At 39.4% G+C, this 20191-nt stretch overlaps 1 protein-coding gene and 1 pseudogene across 2 annotated transcripts in view; both read left to right on the top strand.

Annotated features, from left to right (window-relative positions):
- ANO6 (anoctamin 6) overlaps positions 1–20191 on the top strand; it is a 184795-nt gene that overhangs the window by 60131 nt on the left and 104473 nt on the right. For both annotated transcript variants that reach the window (XM_072765493.1, XM_072765492.1), the window contains one exon: positions 12033–12112. In XM_072765493.1, coding sequence (XP_072621594.1) covers positions 12033–12112 — 80 coding nt within the window. The remainder of the gene's footprint in view (positions 1–12032; positions 12113–20191) is intronic.
- On the top strand, positions 15321–19375 carry LOC112921029 (spermidine synthase pseudogene; annotated as a pseudogene).

The following is a 20191-nucleotide window of genomic DNA, read 5'->3' as shown; positions in this document are numbered from 1 at the left end:
AGGGGAGAGTTAAAATATAGGCAAGGTGATGAGAGCCCTAGGACTGTAAAAGTCCTCTACACTGACCACCACAGACAGTTATGGACTGAAGCCTACAAAGACGTCTCCAGCTACGGAGGGTAACGCATATCATAGATCTTGTTTACGCTCATCTGTCTATGGTCCCCCAAGGCCTGCTACCTGGTGCAGCTTCACCCACAGTTGTTAGCAGAACTACACTTTGTGATAGAATGAATGCACATTACCCAAAACTTACATTGTAACCATTTTTAAATGTACAGTTCAGTGGCATTAAGTAGATTTACAGTGTTGTGCAACTGTCACCACAGAAAAACATCTCTGGAAGTTTTTCATCTTACAAAACTGAAACTCTACACCCATTAAGCAGTAATTCCCCTTTCTTCCGTCCTCTTAGCCTCTGACAACCACCGTTTTACTTTCTGTCTCTGGATTTACCTACTCTAGGGATATGAGATAAGTGGAATCATATAGTAGTTGTCCTTTTATGACTAGCTTTATTTCATTTAGCGTAAGGTCCTTAGGATTTCACTCGTGTTGGAGCGTGTGTCAGAATTTGCTTTTTAGGGCTAAATAATATTGCATTGTATATTTTGTTCATCCATTCATCTATAGTTAGGTACTTGGTTTGCTCCCACCTGTTGGCTGTTGTGAAAAATGCTGCTGTGAAAAGGGGTATACAAATATTTGTTTGAGTTCCTGCTTTCAATTCTTTTGGGCCATATACTATACGCAGTTTTATGATCTACTTTTCTGCATTGAAGTCCATTGTTAAAATTTTGTGTGATGAGCATTCTTCTACAAAGTCATTTTAAATAATTGTATTATATATTATCAATAACTGTGTTGTCAGTGACCTAAGCAAGCAAGAATTGTTTCCTGGAAATAGAATTATAAGATGGAAGAATGACTAATATTAAAACTTTTGCTACATTTGCCAAATTGCCAACCAGAAACTCCTACAACCCAACACTAGCAAAATATGTATGTGTTCTCTGCTTCTTTGCTAATATTAGGTATTAGTAATTATTTTCTGTCAATTTGATAATTAAAAATGGTATATTCTGGTTTTCTTTTTTGAGAATTTACGGTTCACTCTCTGGGTTTAATTGTTGCAGATTACTGGGGAAAATACTGATTTGGTAAACACTCAACACATGAGATGATGAGTGATGATGACAGTCTGGGGTCCTTCCTAGTCTTTAACTCTAAGGCAATTGCAAGTATTTTACTCTGTGTATATATGACAAGCTGTGTAATTGGGTTTTGAGATCTTCTGTTTTGTGTGCTAAATACATTCTTAGTAGTTAAACTTTAACACTTCTTTACTTAGAATTCAAAAATCTAAAAAGTGCTGAAAAGAATTTTTTTGGTAATCCATTTGGTTATAAAACTTGACAGATTATAAGACTGTATGTCAACTATTCTCAAAGACAAAAACAAACCAAAAAAAACTGACAGATCTGAACTTATTTGGTGGAGAAACCTGACCTCAGCCCGCCTGAGACTATTTATATATTTTATTTATCCCACTTAGAGTGACTGTTCATATTGTTGGCTGCAAAACATGAGTTTGTTTGAGTAAGGGGTGCTGTCCCAGACCCCAGTGAGGGTGCATAGTAATATATACTATTTACATATAAAGAGTTATTTTCTTTTTAAATTCTGAAACACAAAGGTTTGGCATCAAAGATATCGGATAAGGGGACATGGACCCATAATTATTTTTCTTGCATTTCTATGTTCTCATCCCTCCTAGGCTTCAAAAACTCATTTTGAAATCAGGCCTACCCTGGTAGGGTGAACATGGAGTTACAACTCAATGTGCTTTGTGTTTAAAGACAATAGAAACTTAAGTGTGGTGTCTTCTTTCATCCCCAGGACATGTATAATCACTATAATCTGGGGACTAACAGGTCAATGACTAGAACCAGGTTTCAGCTGAGCTGTAGCCAAATGCAAACTCAGGACCCTGAGGGTCCTGGAAGGCCTGGACCAGTTGAACTGTGAAGTGATAGCAATAGCCTTCCAAGATATTGTTGCAACATATTTCTATAATTAATACCACTTGTCCTTTATAGAACATAAACTGTCTTAGCCAAGCTTTTAAAAACAAACCAAATTGGTAAAATTAAATAAAATCATGCTCCAGTTATATGACTGATTATTATTAATGCTGTTAAATCTAAATTTTTAAAAATGTGTTTATTAAAGTGGTAAAGATGGCAGAAATGGAAAAGTTGACTCAAATTCATGTGGAATTGTAAGGAGCCCTGAATAGCCAAAACAACTTTGAAAAAGAAGAACAAAGTCGGAGAACTTACATTTCCTGATTTCAAAACTTACTACAAAGCTACTGTAGTAAGCAAAACAGTATGCTACTAACATATGGATAAGCATATAGACCAATAGGATAGAATCTAGAGGCCAGAAACAAATCTATAGCCAATGAAGTTTTGAGAAGGGTGCCAAGTACGCTCAGTGAAGAAAGAAGAATCTTTTTAACAAACGATGTTGTGACAACTGTATTTACAAATGCTGAAAGAATGAAGTTGGACTGAACCTTATACCATATACAAAAGATTAACTCCAAATGGATCAACAATTTAAATATAAGAGCTAAAGCCATAAAACTCTTAGAAGAAGAGAGGAGTAAATCTTTATGACCTTGGACTTGGCAGTGGATTCTTAGATATGACAATAAAAGCATGGACAACAACCATAATAAAGTAGATACATTGCTGATGGGACTGTGAAATGGTACAGCCACTGTGGAAAACAATTTGGTGGTTCCCAAAAAAAGCTCAACAGAAAATTACCAGATGTCTCAGCAATTCCACTACCAGGTATATACACAGAGGAACTGAAAACAGAGACTCAAACAGATACTTGTCTGCCATTGTTCATTGTGGTATTACACCAGCCCAAAGGTGGAAACAGCCCAAGTGTCCATCAATGGATGAATGAATGATTGATAAAAAGTGGTTTACTGCAGACACAGCCACACACATTTGGTAGAACGTTCAGTCATAGGAAGGGGTGAAGTTCTGACACATGCTGCCACATAGGTGAACCTCGATATCATTATGCTAAGTGAAATAAGCCAGAAACAAAAGGTCAAATACTGCAGGATTCCACTTGTATGAAATATCTATAATAGGCAAATTCAGAGAGATGGATAGTGGATTAGACGTGACTGTGGCCTGTGGGGAGGGGAAATGGGAAGTTGCTTCTTAGCGGTAACAGAGTCTCTGATATGATTAACAAATAGTTTTGGAAATAGTTGTGATGGTTGCACAACATTGTGAACAGAATTAATGCCACCAAATCGTACACTTAAAAATGGCTAAAATGGAATTTTTTTTATGTTTTTCATATGTTAGTATAATAAAAATATTTAAGATGTTAAAGGAGCTAGTGGATTCATTCAGAATCTGAGAAGTCTGTGATGCACATTGGGCTTTTCTGTAAAAGCGTTAGCTAACTTGGTTGGGATGTGAGAATGAACAATGTGATAATTGTTCCCAGCTCTTCAAGAGGAGACATGTTTAACTTCCAGGTGTATTTTTGGAGCTGAATTTTTGGGGGGAGGGTTGTGGGAATAGGGAGAGGCAGTGCATAAGAGGAGCTAAAACAACTCTAAACCTCATGGTAATACAACAGGATGAAGAAAATTGTGTTTATCAGAGCTCTTCTCAGGGATGATGTTGTTTGTGGATGAAAGAAATCCTTGGAATTGTCACTAGGGTAGGGCCGAAGGGCGAGAAGCCCAAGGGACTCACTGAACTGTCACTCTTTTGTTTTTCTATAAAGGAGGAACATGTTTCTGTTTGATGCATTGCTGGAGCAGTGGGCAGTGTGAAAGAGAGGCAGAGATCTTCCTTTTCATAAATATTGTCAAAATATTTGAATAATATCATCTTGAAGGAACACTATATTATTAGCCTGCCTTGGTATGAACATACCTCACTGTGGCCCAATGCAGTATGTTTCTGGAAATATAAAAACTCTGTTATCATTATGTAAGTAATGAGACTACATTCTGAGGAATTGAAGAGCGCTAGTGACTTTTTAGAATGACACAGAGTTTATAATTCATCCCATCTTTGGTTCGCTCACTTATGGAGACTCTGTAATATATTAAATATTATTTCAAATCCTGAAGAAACAAAGAAGAGTAAGACAATGGCTTATCCCCCAAGAGCTCATAGACCAGTGGAAAAGAAAAATGAATCAGGGCCATACAATACGATAAGGGGGACAGACACCTATATCTTCCCAAGATTTTATCTTCTGTGGTGGTGGCTAATTGTGAGAACACAACTACCATGTGATTATTTGGGCTTCTGTTCAGTATAGGCTGAAATTTTGTGTAAGATAATCACTCATCTTTATTTGTCTTCCACACTCTAGAAGAGCAACTGAAAAATACTGTTATAATAACTGATAATGCCAGTTGAGTTTTTGGACACCTATACTGGTGACCTGACGGGTTTTACTAGACAATGAAAAGTGCTATAGGAGCATGAGGTTGAGGCAAGTAACTTGGTACATAACTGGCGATGTTGGAATACATATTTAAAGAAAGGGTAAAATGTGTGTGAGGAGGCAATGAAGGGATGTGCATTCCAGATGGAGTGTACTTAAGATGAGTTTAGAAATAAAAAGGTTGGGGTACCTGGGTGGCTCAGTTGTTTAAGTGTCTGCCTTCGACTCAGGTTATGATCCCCAGGTCCTGGGATCAGGGATCACTTTGGGGTAGCTGCTCAGCGAGGAGCCTGCTTCTCCCCTCTCTCTGCATCCCCCCGTCCCCACTCTCACTTTCTTTCTCTCTCTGTCTTCCTTAAATAAGTAAATAACATCTTTAAAAAAAATAAAAAGCATAAAACTTGGTGACTGACCAAATGTCAAGTGTGGGAAAGAGAAAAGTGAAGAATGACCCCAACTCTGGCTTAGGTAGTTGAATCAATGCTAATACAGTACATTAATCAAAATTGGCAAGCACAAGAGGGGGGATCTTTGGAACAAGGCAGTTTTTACCATAATGTAGGGAGAACATTTATTAATTTTTTCAACTGCCTGATGGATAGTATTGAGTTTCAGACATGTGTCAAAAATTTCCTTACCCTAACAAATTTGACATCTTCATGAATGATGTCTTTCCCTTCGTCCTTTGTTCCTTCCCCTTCAGCTATTTCTTCTACTTCCAGAATTATCTGAGAGAAAGAAAGAGCACATACCAGAGACAGAGAGTGAGAGAGGACACTTTTGCCTTAGGATAGGAAAAGCAGGACTCTTATAATAACCATCAAATGCAATTTGAAATTGCATTCCAGAAATTATTAGAAGATAATGTCACTTTTTTTTTCATTTTAATATTACCGTTATTGAGTTGAAGTGCCAGTAACAGGCTAGGATAAAAAAAAAATCATCTATCCAGATTTAGAAAAATGAGGAAACATTTCTTGAGTCACATCTCTTTTCATTGCGAGTAGTAGCCAACAGTGTGTAGGACATTAAGGTCATTTAAAAATATTTGCTGTATTAATGTTATTTTTTTCACATTTGAATTTATTTTATTAAAAAGAAGTGTCAAGATAAAAAGTCAAGAGGAAAACTTGGTGCCTTAGCAAGGTTAAGAATGCCATAATTTATTAAAGATTGAAGTAAAAATAAAATAATAGCCAGTATTTATATAGTACTTAATACTTTTCACGTCACTTTTATATATGTGTCAGTTAATTTGTTCTCCACAGTGACCTTCTGATGTAGGTATTATTATCTACACTTTATTGATGAGGAAACAGATTTAGGGTTAAACGGTATGCCTGAAGCCACAGTCATACTATGTAGAGGTCTTACAATTCAGGTGCACTGCCCCGCGTGGTAAAACGCAGCCATCTTAGCCTTGAAAGAAACTCTCCTGTCTTTGTGTTTTATGTCTCATTATTAACTTTCTTTTCATATATGGTGACTCCTTGGCCTCATTTTAGAATCTCATTTACTATGACAGGGTCTGTAATCTGCAGGCTTACAGCCCATGGATAATATGGGAAATAGGTTTTCCCCTACTTAATTGTCACCGAAATACAATAGATCCTGTTAAACTGAGACCAGAGAAAGAGATACTAGAACCTGAGGATCAAATATGCCTCCCACGGGATGATGCAGGACCTGTTGGGTAGGCTCAGTTGGAAGTGAGGTGGATAGTGAGACTAGGTGGACCCAGGTAATAGCTGGAAAGTGTGAAGTGATAGAGAATGATGGCTCAGGTGTGTACTTTGGGAATAGTGAGGGGTGGCTGCTAGCATTCCGGTCAAATATCACATAGATGCTGAGACCGGTTTTCAGAGACATCTAGTCAAATGGGAGCAGAGTTTCAGGTACAGGACTGCCTGGCAAATCATTAAACATCCTGCCCAGTCTGAATATGTGAATACATCCTCATTCGCAAGGTGAATAGGCCATTCCTTTGATGTTTCTTGTACAATCACTAGATCATGACATTCCTGAAGACAGTTTCTCTACTTTTTCATCTTGATGTTTGTACTCCTTGACACCTGCATGTCTTTAGCCATTTGCCAGAATATTGTTATCCGTTTACTTATTTTGTGGAGCTTTTCCATTAGTTCTTCTAATTGTGCTAGCTGTATAATACATTTCACTATACCATTCTATCATTTGTTTTTCAAGATATGTTGTTTGCTAATATCTATTTGACTTAATATGTACAATGTGATCTTGATTCCTTATCAACTTATGTTTAGCAATGGCGGGGGGCCTTGGAATTACCTCAGGTGAGGAGATAAATCAGCATATTAAAAAATATGTCCAATTCTGGAATTGGACAGGTTCAGATTCTCATTGTGTCACTTTTGGTGGTTGACTTCAGGCAACTAATAACTTCAAATTTTCATCATCTGTGAAAACAAAGATAAAAATAGGATTGAATAAGATCAGATGTTTAGAAGAGCCAAGCATAAAATAACACACTCAGGAAATTTCTGTTTACATTTTTTGCATATCTCTGGGTCTGTGTACATGAACTTAATTTATATTTATACAATGCTATATTTTTTTACAACATGCTTTTGAATTGTCATTTGTGTCCTTTGCACAGCCCTGTGAGATAACAAGGGAAAGTAGTTTTATTAACAGCTTCAGATAAATAAACTGAGACTAAGTTATTGCCTATGATCATGCAGCTACATTGCAGAATCAGGACTTGAAGTTAGTCCCTTTAATCCATGCCCAGTGCCCTTTGCACCGGGTTCATCTATTTTTATCTACTGTCTCTCAAATATTCACTATGTGTCTGATTATTTCAGTGGTAACCAATCACTATAATAAATGTCAGTTGGACCCACCCACTTCCATGCTGGTGCCTTTAGATAAAATGTGAGTGTCTAATTCTGATTATTTTTATTGCCCGGGTACTACGTATCAGGCACTTTGTTTTTTTTACTCATGAATTTCCTGAAAGGTCTTTCTTGTGTTTTCTGATGGATAATAGATTATCTAAGTTACAAAATTATAGATAATAGCTCCTTTTATCACCCACTCTAAGTCTCAGATTTGCTTTACTATAGAAATGATCTATTTTGCAATCTGATAATAAGAGTTACTCCATTTCTTCTAATTGACAGATGAATAATCATATGAATTGCAACTCTCTGGTGAGGTTTCTAGTGTGGTGTTATGAACCCATTAAAATGACTACACCTCTAGATATTGGGTCCTTTGTTTTGTTCTGCCAAATAAGTCAGAACCAGTACCACCAATGACTGTATTGCTTTAATCTTACTATACTTACCTATGTTGATAGTTTTTAAAATATGCTGTTCTTTCACTTTCAACTAATTGTTATGTGATTATTAAATTTTAGAAAAGTAGAAATTTAGTGTTTTTTTTTTTTTACCTAAACCCTCAATTATTTAACTTTTACCTACATAAACCAATTGATAGATGTGTGCATGGTGTTTTCCACAACATTCCTTCAGTACTCCATAAGTCTGTGTAGCGTGGCACTTACTAATTAGCTTAAAATTAACCTTCATCATGTCTCAATTTATTTTTCTCAAGAAGAGGAAGACTTGCCTGCCTGGTTCTTCTTGTTATCCCTGGAGCCTAACAGCACAATGACTGTGTAAAATATAAACTAGGCACTGAATGTTTGTGGAGCCTGACTTTCAATTCTGCTTTCATTGTACATCCGTACAAAATTCCACTGATAGGTCAAAGCCAAAGTTTTTTCATCATATTAGAATAACTAGTTTTCAGTTTTTTAGTCAGCTTTTTGATGAATAGATGACACAGGTCCCAAGAAATACTTTTATATTCCAAATGCTGAAATTAAATGAACTAATCATGAAGCCATTCAAGGTGGTACCTCTGTCATGTAAAGCGAGGCGTGTTGACAATACTAAAAATACATTTCAAAATGGTGCATGAAAAATGATTTATATAAGGGAAAAAATTAACATTTTTGCCTTATTAGAATGTCTTTTCCCTGACTCTGCCCTGTTTTTCATAAAAAGCCCTCAAAGTGTCACCTTGATTTTGACTCTTTTTGCTGAGAAATGAACTTTTTCAGCTGTGTTACATTACCAGAAATGAGAATATCAAACAGTAACGGGAGCTGTTCAGTAGTGGAAGTATAATTATCATATTAGCATCATAAATCATTTGCTTCTCAGTACTACGGTAGGTCATGAGAGCAACAGCTGCAGCTTTGTTCTACCTAGATGGTGTTTCAGTAAAGCCACTTCTGTTTTTATTCACTCAAATTTACAGTTTCTCCTTTGTGTTGACATTAAGCAGTGAATCTATTAGTTTCCATTACCAGCGGAATAACTAAAACTATAAATAGTTCTATATTTTCTCTCACAAATCCTCTCAAGCTGCATAGATGCCTTTAATTTGATAAAACATCTGGGTAATACATCTTGTTTCTGCTCTGTCTTTTGGCAAATGCATACTTTCTTAAGCCCATCCTTAAAAAAAAAAAAAAAAAAAAGATATCCCTTCCACAGTGTGTTCCTTTATCTCTCCCCACACTTGTGCTCTGTCTCTTGACCCCAGATTCCTAATAGTTAAATTGGGCATCTAATTGTAAAAGATGCAAAAATTAGATCACTGCATCAGATTTATAAGACTCGTTTTTAAAAATATCTGCAGTATTCCATTTCAGTGACTTGCTGGTTCTGCCAAAAAAAAAAAAAAAAAAAAAAAAACAGCATATCATAAATACCACATACATAATGTTTTAATATCTAAATATTATAAAAAGTTTAGGTCTTTTCTTCCTAATGTAAACCAAGCTGCAGAACACCAATTTAAAACACAATGTCATAGCTACTAGTATAAACACATTTTAGGAAGTTCTAGAAGCGGCCTTTAGGAATGTAATAATTATCTTGGACAACCGTTGTTCTGATGTTGGAATAAACCAGTTTATTACGTTACAATTCCCTAAGTGTAACAGGCTGCACAGTAACTACCACGGTCCGTCCTCCTAGTGTTCTCAGAGGCAAGCCCAGTAATTTTGGCTTTGGTTGCAGTTCTTCAGGCTTTGGCTTACCTTGTTTCTGCTTTGGTTCACATTTTAGGGGTCCTGTGATGAACTCAAGTTAGAATAACTTGTTTGTGTTGTCATTGCTACTGGCATTTCCTTTCAGTTTATAGGTGTACAGTGATCTGAATTTCATGAACGGGATTCTGAGTAAATATAAAATCTAATCTGGATTTTGGGATGTTTCTTAGTGATGTACCAAACCTAAGAATTTGGGAGTTGAATTGTTGGCTGACATTTTGGTTTTGTTAAACAGTCACTTTAGAGATCTTTTAATCAATCTCTCCCAATAAGCTTTATTTTGGGCCACTAAAGGGAATTTTTTCTGGATTGATAGGGACTCAGCCTTTTTCTTCACAAAAGCCTCTAATGGATTATTTTTAAAAACTAGAATGCATTTTAAAAAGGCACTACAAAGCCAAGATAGCATCACACTTCATAAAATTAAAAGTAATGTCTTAACACAATTTAATGCTCATTCCATATTCAGTCTTCCTATTTTTGATAAATATGTCCTTTACAGCTGGTTGGTCCAAGTTAGAATGCAGATGAGTACCATATGCTGCTAATGGTTGTTGTGATATTGTGATTTATAATAAGAAATATATGTTTGATTTTCCTCAGTTCCTGGCACTTCAGAGCTCCTACAATTCTAGTAACTTCCTAAGTGTTGAGATAGATAAAAAGTGCTGTTTGTTATGTTGTTGAGGCAACTTTTGGAAAGCCCCTAGGTGACCACAGGATGGGGGCTGGTTGAAAGGGGAACCCATCAAGAGTTTAGGGGGTTGAACCTCAGTCCTACCCTCTGACCTCCAAGGCAGTGGGTTGACAGTTGATTCAATCAATCATGCCTAAGTAATGAAATCTAACTGAAACCCCAGAGGACAGGGTTTGGGGAGCTTCAGGTTGGTTTACAGTGTGTCTCTTCATGAAGAGAGGGGATCGAAGCCTTATGCCTCTTCTCATATACCTTGCCCTTGCATCTCTTCTTCTGGCTGTTCATCTGTATCCTTTATAAGACCCTTTCTAATAAACCAGTAAATGTGAGTAAATGTTTCTCTGAGTTCTGTGAGCCACTCTAGCAAATTAATTGAACCCAAGGAGAGGGTGGTGAGAATCTTTGATATAAAGCCAGTCAGTCCAAAGCGCAGGTGACAACCTGGACTTGCTAGGGGCTGTCTTGTGGGACTAAGCCCTTAACCTGTGGTCTGATGCTATCTTCAGGTAGATAGTGTCAGAATTCAGTTAATTGTTTGGTGGTATGGGGGAAAAAAAAAACACATTGGAGATAGGTTCCTTATGGTCTTTAAATCTCTGTCTGCCTTTTTCATGTCATTGATGTATTGAAGAGGCTAGACCTGTTGATAAATTAGAACATTTATTTAAATTTTTTTAAATGTTTACTTAAATGTTTAAATATTTAAGCATATTTAAGTTCATTTAATTAAGAACATTTTCCTACGCAGTCCAAATTACATTGTTACACTTACCAGTATTAATAATTTCTTACTATAATCCAACACCTAATCAATATTCCATTTTCCCCAATTTGTTTTTAAGTCTTCGACATCTCATTTAAGCCAGGATCCAGTCTAGAAGCATACACTGCAGATGGTTGTTTTCCCTTTATCTTTTGATCTGGAACACTTGCTTTTATTCATATCAGGAACTTGTTGATATGGTGACACTGGTGTCTTGCAGAAAAACCCAGTGTCTTGATTTGGTTCCTTTATCCCTCCCACACTGTGTTATTAAGTACAGTGACCACTAGGCACATGTGGCTATTGAGCTGCAGAAATGTGGCTAGTTGAAATTGAGATGTGTTGTGAGTATAACATCACATTGGCTTTCTAAGACTTAGTATTAAAAAAAGTAAACTATTTAATAATTTTTTATATTGAATACATGTTCAAATGATAATCTGGGTATATCAAGTTAAATGAATCATATTACTCAAATTAATTTTACCTATTTTTTCATTTTCAAAATGTACCTAGTGGAGAATTGTATTTGGCTTCCAGTATATTTCTATCAGATAGTGCTATTCAACAGATTTTAAAACAGAAAATTGCTACCCCAAGATGACTCCACATCAGTTCTCTGAGATGTAGTTGAAGAAAGAACATTAGTAGGCTAAAATGTTATTTAGCTAGAGTTTTATAACGTTTAGTTGCTGTGTCCTTCCGTGTAGAAGCTAAATGATTTTCCATAATAGATCTAGCCTAGAGCATTTTAAGACTGAGCATCGTAAAAGCATGGCATTGTCCAATAGATGAAATAGCTGCCAAAGATTTTGAATGTCCCTGATAGCTGAAAGTGTTAAATAATGTAAACCTGGAGGTATGCCACAAATGCTAAATACAGTTGTTAAAACAGTATTTAAAGGCAAAAAAGTATATGAGCCAATAAAAGTCATGTGTTTTTTTTTGTTGTTTATTTTTAGTGTTGGACAACCTCGAACAGACAACTGTCTCCAATTTTGGACCACTGGAAAGTCAGCCTGATTTCCGAACCCCAGAATTTGTAAGTACTGCCACTCTATCTTAAATTTGTCTTGGTTAGCCTAGAGAGTTCTCACAAAATGGAGAAAAAGATTTTTAATGAAATCTTGCCTTTAGTGCTTCTAGATATGGCTCAGTTCTCAGTGGCAGGGCTGAGTATTTAAAGCTCTGGTTCTCTGGGGAACGGGTTACTGAACTACAGTGCCTTGGTGTCATGATCTGTAGTCTTATTCTTCATACTGCTGTGTACTAGCAAATGGGAACTCTTTCTGCAGTAAAGTAGCATTGTTATTTCCAAAACTCCTCCTTTATTCAGTGGTAGCCTTGCTAACAGTTTCTGCTATGAGTGACTCTGGAAACCAGTCTTTACTGAGCGCATATGGGTACGTTGATCAGTCTGATTCCCATTTCATTCTGGAGCCTTCAGTCATACAGCCTAGATAGATGGATCTTGTAGGGCTAGGCATATTTTGTTGGCTGTACCTACCAAGAGGGGAACTAAATGCTCTCACTAAATTAGACTCATTAAAGATTAGCCATGGTTCTCACCCTCAAGGAATTAAAAATCTTATTAGATGCTACTGTGATTTTATTAATGCCTTGTTTAAAGAAAATTAAGCACATAGGATGCCATGCGCAGAATGTCCTTACTAAATAGATTTTCTTTTAGGCTCATTTGAAGAGGAGGGTGGGAAGAAGTGTTCTCTGACTCATGTACCATAGTATTGCACCAGATGTGTAGGAAAAGCACGCCAGGATCCACCTAGACTTACTTACATTTGCCCTTGCTGCAAATAGCTTGTCTACCACTTTAGCAAGGCAAAAGTCTTTTTTTTTTTTTTTTTTGGTTTATTTTTGAAGTGTGATATACAGCTGCCACACCAGTAATTGGCAGAGCACAATTGTATTATTGATAAAGACCAAAAAAATTAAAAAAAGGAACTCATTATGTGCTTTTCCTTTTCTTTATGGATTACTTACTCAATTCAGCCAAGAGTAAGGAAACTAGGCAGTGCTCTGGACTGAAAAGGGATCGCACATAAAACTATATCCACAATGCCATTTTATTTCACAATGTGGGCCTCCTGTGGTGTACTAGCAGATTGCCTACTGTGAAAATCACTTGGATATAATAGAAAGACATAGTATTCAATGACTTCCCTGTTATATTCAATGAGATTTTCAGTGAAGGAAAATTGTGAATGCTCACCAATGTATCCTGTACCTTAAAGTAGCAGAGCAGTTTTATGGTTTTTCTAACTTCTATAGTTAGAGCCCCAAAGCAGACTTGACACAGATATTTCACATTTGAATATGAAATTGATACAGGCTCGTGGAGCTGGCCCTTTTTTTGTTTTATTTTCTAAATGCTCCTCGTCGATACTCCTTAAGCACTATATCTAATCTAAAGAGAGCTGTGTGCAATCAAGTGTTGATGTGCTTGCTGAACACCTGTATAGTTTACGTTGATTCGTTATGTGAAAATAAAAGTATTTTCCTCAAGAACAGATTTTCGTGTATTAGGATGTTTGAGGTTGGCATGCCTTAGGTCTTTGCAACAGATAGTCTACACTGGGAATGTCATTCTACCTTCGGTGTTAACCTCCTGACCACCTCATTATCCTTTTTTCAAGGGGTGAAGACTGGTGAGTCTAAGTTGGAATGACAAGGAGAACTTGAGGATCACAGAATATACTTATGTTTTGAGAGATTTCTCTTAACAATGGGTCTGAGAATGCTCAAACTGAAAGGAGATTTTTTTAGGCTAAATCTCCACATTTTTCTTTCTCACTCTCACGCCTCAAGAATCTCTAGAGTCAAGGTGCCTGGGTGGCTCAGTTGGTTAAACATCTGCCTTCGGCTCAGGTCGTGATCTCAGGGTCCTGGGATCGAACTCTGTGTTGGGCTCCCTGCTCAGCGGGGAGTCAGCTTCTCCCTGTCCTCCCTGCTTGTGTTCTCTCTCACTATCTCTGTCACTCTCTGTCTCTCAAGTAAATAAGTAAAATCTTTGGAAAAAAACAAAAAAAACAAAACATTAGTTTATGCTGTGTAGTTGTGCCACATACACATTAAAATTCAATAAATTCCACTATATGGCTGTGTAAGAAAATGTTTAAAAAGAAATATCTGAAATCTTTTCTTAAGATCACCTTATATTAGTGGAGCTAAATTTGTTAAGCATGGTTTTCTTATATGTGTGGTTGATACAAGATTTCTATAGCCAACAATTATCTTTCCCCAATTGCGCGTTCATACCATGTTTAGGAAGGAGTATGTGATTTTCTTGTGCTTTTCAGATTTTAGATTCACACATCTGATGCTCATTGCATGCCACATCGTCGGATACCACGTACATAGCCATTTGTGTTTTCTCCCCACATCACCATGGCCCCTGCACTTCAGTTCCCAGCACACATCTATTTCCCAAACTGCAGTCTCCCTGGTAAACAAACAGGTGCATAAGGTGCCTTGAGAACAGCATACTCAAGGGAACCAGGCACACTGTGGAAGGGAAGCCTGTTTTGTAGGCAGAAAGTGGCAGTGGCAGTGGCAGTGAAAACGGGTGGCTCCAGTGTGTAGGCAGGTGGATCGAGCTGATGCCAGGACAAAGCCAGGTAAGTTGATCCAAACCGAAAATTTAAATCAGAAACAGGGTGTGCAACACCTAGGAGCAGAGGGAGCCTGGCACAAAGCAACACTGAAAACAGAGAGAAGATGGAGAAGAATAAGAGGAGCGGAAGCATCGGTGTTCTGTTTTTCTCCACCTGGCATTGGCCAGGTGCCGCTGCCGTTTGCCAAGGTGAACTGAAATAAAGCAAGGTGTAGACCGTGTTTATTCAGGCCTTCTTCTCAAATGGTTCAGACTTTAGGGGGATCAAGAGCTAGTCTTTTTATACAACAGAGTGTATTGATATAGTTTGGCCAACGGGGAGAACAAAATGCTTATCATTATTAGTTTGTTTCCTTCAGGATTTTTGTTTTTCTTTCATTTGAAACAAGGCCTGAGCGAGCAGTGCTGGCTGAGTAGCCTCGGTTACCAGCATGGTAAGCATGTGGAAGGTTCCTTCACAGCTCAGGTGTGTGTAATGTGACTCGGCAGGCAGAGCCGGTACTGCTGTAGGGTCTGCAGAAATCCCAGGTAAATAAACACCGTTCTGAAGCTCCTGTGTGCCTTGTTCTTGGGCCCACACCACATCTCCTTCTCCTGCTCCCTGCGGAGTTGCCCACTGATGACCTGTCCCCTGCACACCTGTGCTGCTCCTCCCCACCTCCTACTCCGCTTCACAGACGCAGAGTGAGTTTTGCCAGACTCTCCAAAATATTAAGGGGAGAACAGACCGTGGACATGAGGTGCCTGTGTTCTTGCTTGTGAGGAGCTGAGGACATGTGGAAACTGGGCATAGCCCTACTTGGAGGCAGGGTGGATGTGTGGGTGGGGCTCATGGTGAAAGGGGCCTGGCCAAATGCTGATTTTACAGAGAATAACTGGGGGATCTCATTGTGGTAGGAAAACACCTCAATCCCGGTTCGCTTTTTTTTTTTTTTTTTTGTCTAAGCACAGTGAAAATCTATTTATAATCTTCTTTATTAACTTAATATTTTATCAGCACCTTGTCCTACACTGTTGTTTTTCCAGCTGTATTGAGATATAATTGACATGCAGCACTGTGTAGGATTAAGGTGTACAGCTCCATGCTATTTTTTTTCTTTAACATTATTGTTATCTTCCCTAACTTCTGTTCCCTTGTGTTGGTGAGCTATAATTAATCACATTGTAATTTTCAAAGCAATTAATTCAAGGGGGATCTAGTCAAGGAAATAGTGACACAGCCAGATGCTCTGGAGCCCTGTGATTGGTGGCCATCATTTAGGGACAGGGGCTCTGAAAATAGACTAGGTTCATAATGATCAGTATCAGACTCTGGAGAAGGGATTTGGCCAAAGGGAGACTGGGTACTGAATATCAGAGAGCTGGATAACCTTGTAGAGTTCAGACTTTAAAGCAGAGGCTGCAGAATGAGGCAATCGGTGAGAACCAAGGGTGGGGAGCCACCAGCATGGTAATGGAGCAGATCAGGGTTTTTCTGCAACATGGTAGCATGCAGATGTAGGGCAACCCAGGCTTCCTTGGTGCTCTCACTCTCAGGTCTGCTTAAGAGCAAAGGTGATCCGATGGGTTAGTTCAGGGGTTCATCAGTCATTGCTGGCCCAGAGGACCCCAGGTTCATTCCAAGCCCTAAGGAGTGGAAAAAAGTAGGGGAAAAGTTGATTAATGATCAAGGCTCTTTCTAGAAACCCTGACTCTTTTGGTACTGACCCAGGAGCCTGGGCTTGAATGGGCCTGAATGCCTTGAGTACACAAGGAGAGGAATGCTGATGGATCAATGGTGAATCTGCTTGTAGCTAGCTGGATGGGAACCAGGCTGCTGTCAACACAAAAAGACATGAGAGGAAAGGAAAAGCTAAAGATTTACGTTTTGTGATCTAAGTCTCGCTAGTAATATTCCCCTTTCTATCCCTTCCAGAACTTGAGTTTTAAGTCTAACTCTCCTGGCTTTTAGAGGCAGGAAGATTCTTATCGCCTCTTGTTTCATGCCAATGGATGCTGTTTTCCTTGGTTTAGCTTCTGCCAAATTTGCAGTAAATAATAAGAGTTTAGGCTCACAAAAGAGTATTAGGATTATAATAGGATAAACCAAGGAAGATGATGAGAAATCTCAGGATTTAGAAAGACTAAGCTAAAACATAGACTCAGGAAGATGAGGATCAAAATGGAGCAAAAATGTGTCCCCTTTATTCCACGCTTGTGGTTACGCAGAAAGGAGGAGGCCTGAAGAGTTATTATCCTGTTTGGGATTTTGTGTAACTGGCTCCCTTTCTGAGGGGGAAGTAATACTTTACACAAAATACTGTTGGTTTCCTGAAATTCTTATTTGGTTGTCTTTAACATGATGAAAGTATATGTGATTCCCCATGATCTACTATTTGAGGCACTAATAGTGAACAATAGAAAAACTATCCCTGTACTTGTAGAGCTTACATTTTGGTGGGGGCACATAAAGGCCAAAATAAGATACATAACATGGCACAATATGGTAAGTCCTTTAGAGAAGAGTAAAGTAAGGATTATATATGTGTGTTGGGGGTGTGGGGGATGGTTAGGGTTTCAATAGAGTGGTCAGGGCATATCGCAGAAAGAGGGTGTTCAGAACATGACAAGTGAAAAGAAGTGAAAGCAGGGGTGCTACAGCAGACTATTTGGAAATCTAGATGAAGGGCATTCCAGGCAGAAGGAATAGCAGAGACAAAGGTCTTGAGGTAGGAGTTTGAGTTATATTTGAGGGAGTGGAAGGAGGCCAACATGACAAGCAGAATGAAATGAGGTGAATATAGTAGATAGTGGGGACTTCATAGGCCATTGTAAACACTTTGGTTTTACCCTGAATGAGTTGGGACATCATTGAAGAGTAAGCCTTTGGAGGATAAACTGGGGGGTTTTGAGCAGAGGAATGACTTGACCTGCCCCACCCTGTGTTTTAACAAAATCACTTTGGCTGTGTTCAGTACAGAGGAATAAAAGCAGAAGCAGGAAACACTATTGGACTTTTCAGGAACCCAGGTGAAAGGTGGTGGTGGCTTGGTCCAGAGTGTTAATTATGGTGTTGGTGAGACATACTGAAATCCTCAGTGTGTTTTGAAGGTAGAGCCAATATGATTTGTTGACAGATCAGACGTGAGGTGTGTGAGAAAGAGCAGTCAAAGATGACTCCAAGGTTTTTGACCTGGGGGACTGTGGAAGCAGCAGTTTGAGGGGAGGATACGTGAAGGCACATAAACATTCTGTTTACAACATGTGAAGTTTGAGACATCCAAGCAGAGATGTCAACATACAGTAAAATATATGGGTCTGGAGTTAAAGAGAGGGGTCAAGCCAGAGATGTGGGGGATGTCAGCACACAGGTGGTTAAATCTCGGGCACTGACTGCAAGCAGCAAGGTGGGAGATAAAGACACCCTGGACTGAGCCATGGGAACTCCAGTGCTCACAAGTCAGGGACCTGAGCAAGAATCCACAGAGGAGACTGAGAGGCAGGAGCAGTGAGATTGCAGGAAAATGAGGAGAATCCTGGAAGCCAAATGAAGGAAGGTATAAAGTTGGAGGGAGTGACCAAATCTGCTCATGAGGATGGGAAATTGGATTTAGCAGTGTGGAAGAGACCTTGGCAAGAGAAGTCTCAGCTGAATGGTGAAATACAAAATAAAGCGGATTGAACACAATATGAGAGAAAAGGAATTGGATACGCAGCATTTAGATAACACTTTTAATTTTTTTTTCTGAACATGAATGCAGAACGAGAGGTTATTATATATTAGGATGAAAGGAGGTTTTCTATTTAGTTAGTGGGAAGAGGGCGGGAATTGCCCCTACCCTGCCCAGGTGAGGTTGTAGCATGGGCGGTGGGCGGAGCTCGTCCTGTCATGCTGCTTCTGTGCGGCCTTCAGTCCAGGCTCTACACCACCTGCTTCCTGGAGCCTGGCCGGGATTATCCTTGTCTTCTGCAGTAAGACTTATGGCAACATGCTAGTGTCGGATGGTGTCATCCAGAGAGGCTTGAGTTCTACCAGGAGATGATGGCCAACCTGCCCCTCTGCAGCCAACCCAGCCCATGCAAGATACTGATCATCAGGGCTGGGAAGGGGGGTGTCCTGCAGGAGGTGGTGAAGCATTCCTACATGAAGTCTGCCTGTGATCCAGTGTGAGACTGACAAGGACGTCATCCAGGTCTCTAAGAAGTTCCTGCCAGGCATGGCTGTGGACGGCTGCAGCTCCAAGCTGACCCTACACATGGGTGATGGTTTTGAGTTCATGGAACAGAGCCAGGATGCCTTCGCTATTATCATCACTGACTCCTCAGACCCCAGGGGCCCTGCCAAGAGTCTCTTTGAAGAGCCCTATTATCAGCTCATGAAGGTGGCTCTCAAGGGTGATGGTGAGTGTCATCTGCCAGGGCAAGTGTCAGTGGCTGTGCCTGGGGGACCCCATCAAGGAGAGGGGGCAATTTTGCAAGTCAGTATCCCTGTGGTGGCTACTGCTTGCTGTACCATCCCCACCTACCCCAGTGACCAGATAGGCTTCATGTTGTGCAGCAAAAATCTGAGCACCAACTTCTAGAAGCCCGTGCAGCAGCTGGAAACGGATGCAGATGAAATACAACTCTGATGTGCACCAGAAGGCCTTTGACCTTCCTGAGCATGCCACCCAGGCCCTGAATGATGTGAGCTGAGCCCACATACTGTAGCCCATGCTGCCCAGGACCTCCAACCAGGGAGCCTCTGGGACACTTGGGTGTGACAAGCCTAGGACAAGACCCCCTGCCCCAGTGGCGTGCCCACTAAGCAGGTGTTATAGGCCCTAGAATACTGCCTGGCATGCCCTGCTAGGCAAACTGTCTGTCTCAATGTGGTGTTTTGTCTCCAAGTCTATACCAGCTGTGTACAGGGGGCCAAAAAAAAAGGCAGAAGTTTCTAAGGTGGTGGAAATTAATCCAGTAGGGAGAAAAATTCTGATGATGCAGGAGTGAGAAGGAAGGATTTCTGGAATGACATCCTTGAGAAGGCAAGAAAGGGATGGAATCTTGTCCATAAGTGGAGAGGTTGGATACCCCCCACAGCTGTACAGACAGTTCATTCTTGGAAGTAGGGAAACCAGTGTACTGGGACCCAAGTTCAGTAGTTTTGCTAGTAGGAGCTTGTTGCAGTTTTTTCTTGATTGCTTCTTGTTTACCAGTTAAGTGAGAAGCAAGATTAGTTAAGTTAATTAGTTAAGTTAATTAGTTAAGATTGAGGAAGGAAGAAGAGATGAAGAGACCTAAAGAGAGAGGAGAAGGTATGAGACACTCATTTGGGAGCCAGTACTCTGGGAAATGTCCTGGCAATGCTAAGAGCCCGCTTGAGGTTTGTGGTCATGACGAGTGTGTGCATTTCCCATTCAAGTCCAGTTTGGGGGAGCAGGTGTACAGTAGGCAACAAGTTTGATTTAACCAATTTGGGGATTTCTGTAAGTTACTGCAGTGAAGTAAGACAAGGCTAAGAGAGGTTCA

The sequence above is a fragment of the Vulpes vulpes genome, chromosome 8 (genome assembly GCF_048418805.1).
Source record: "Vulpes vulpes isolate BD-2025 chromosome 8, VulVul3, whole genome shotgun sequence".
In the NCBI taxonomy this organism is placed as follows: domain Eukaryota; kingdom Metazoa; phylum Chordata; class Mammalia; order Carnivora; family Canidae; genus Vulpes; species Vulpes vulpes.
The sequence above is the reverse complement of the archived record's forward strand: the minus strand, read 5'-3'. Positions and strand labels throughout refer to the sequence as shown.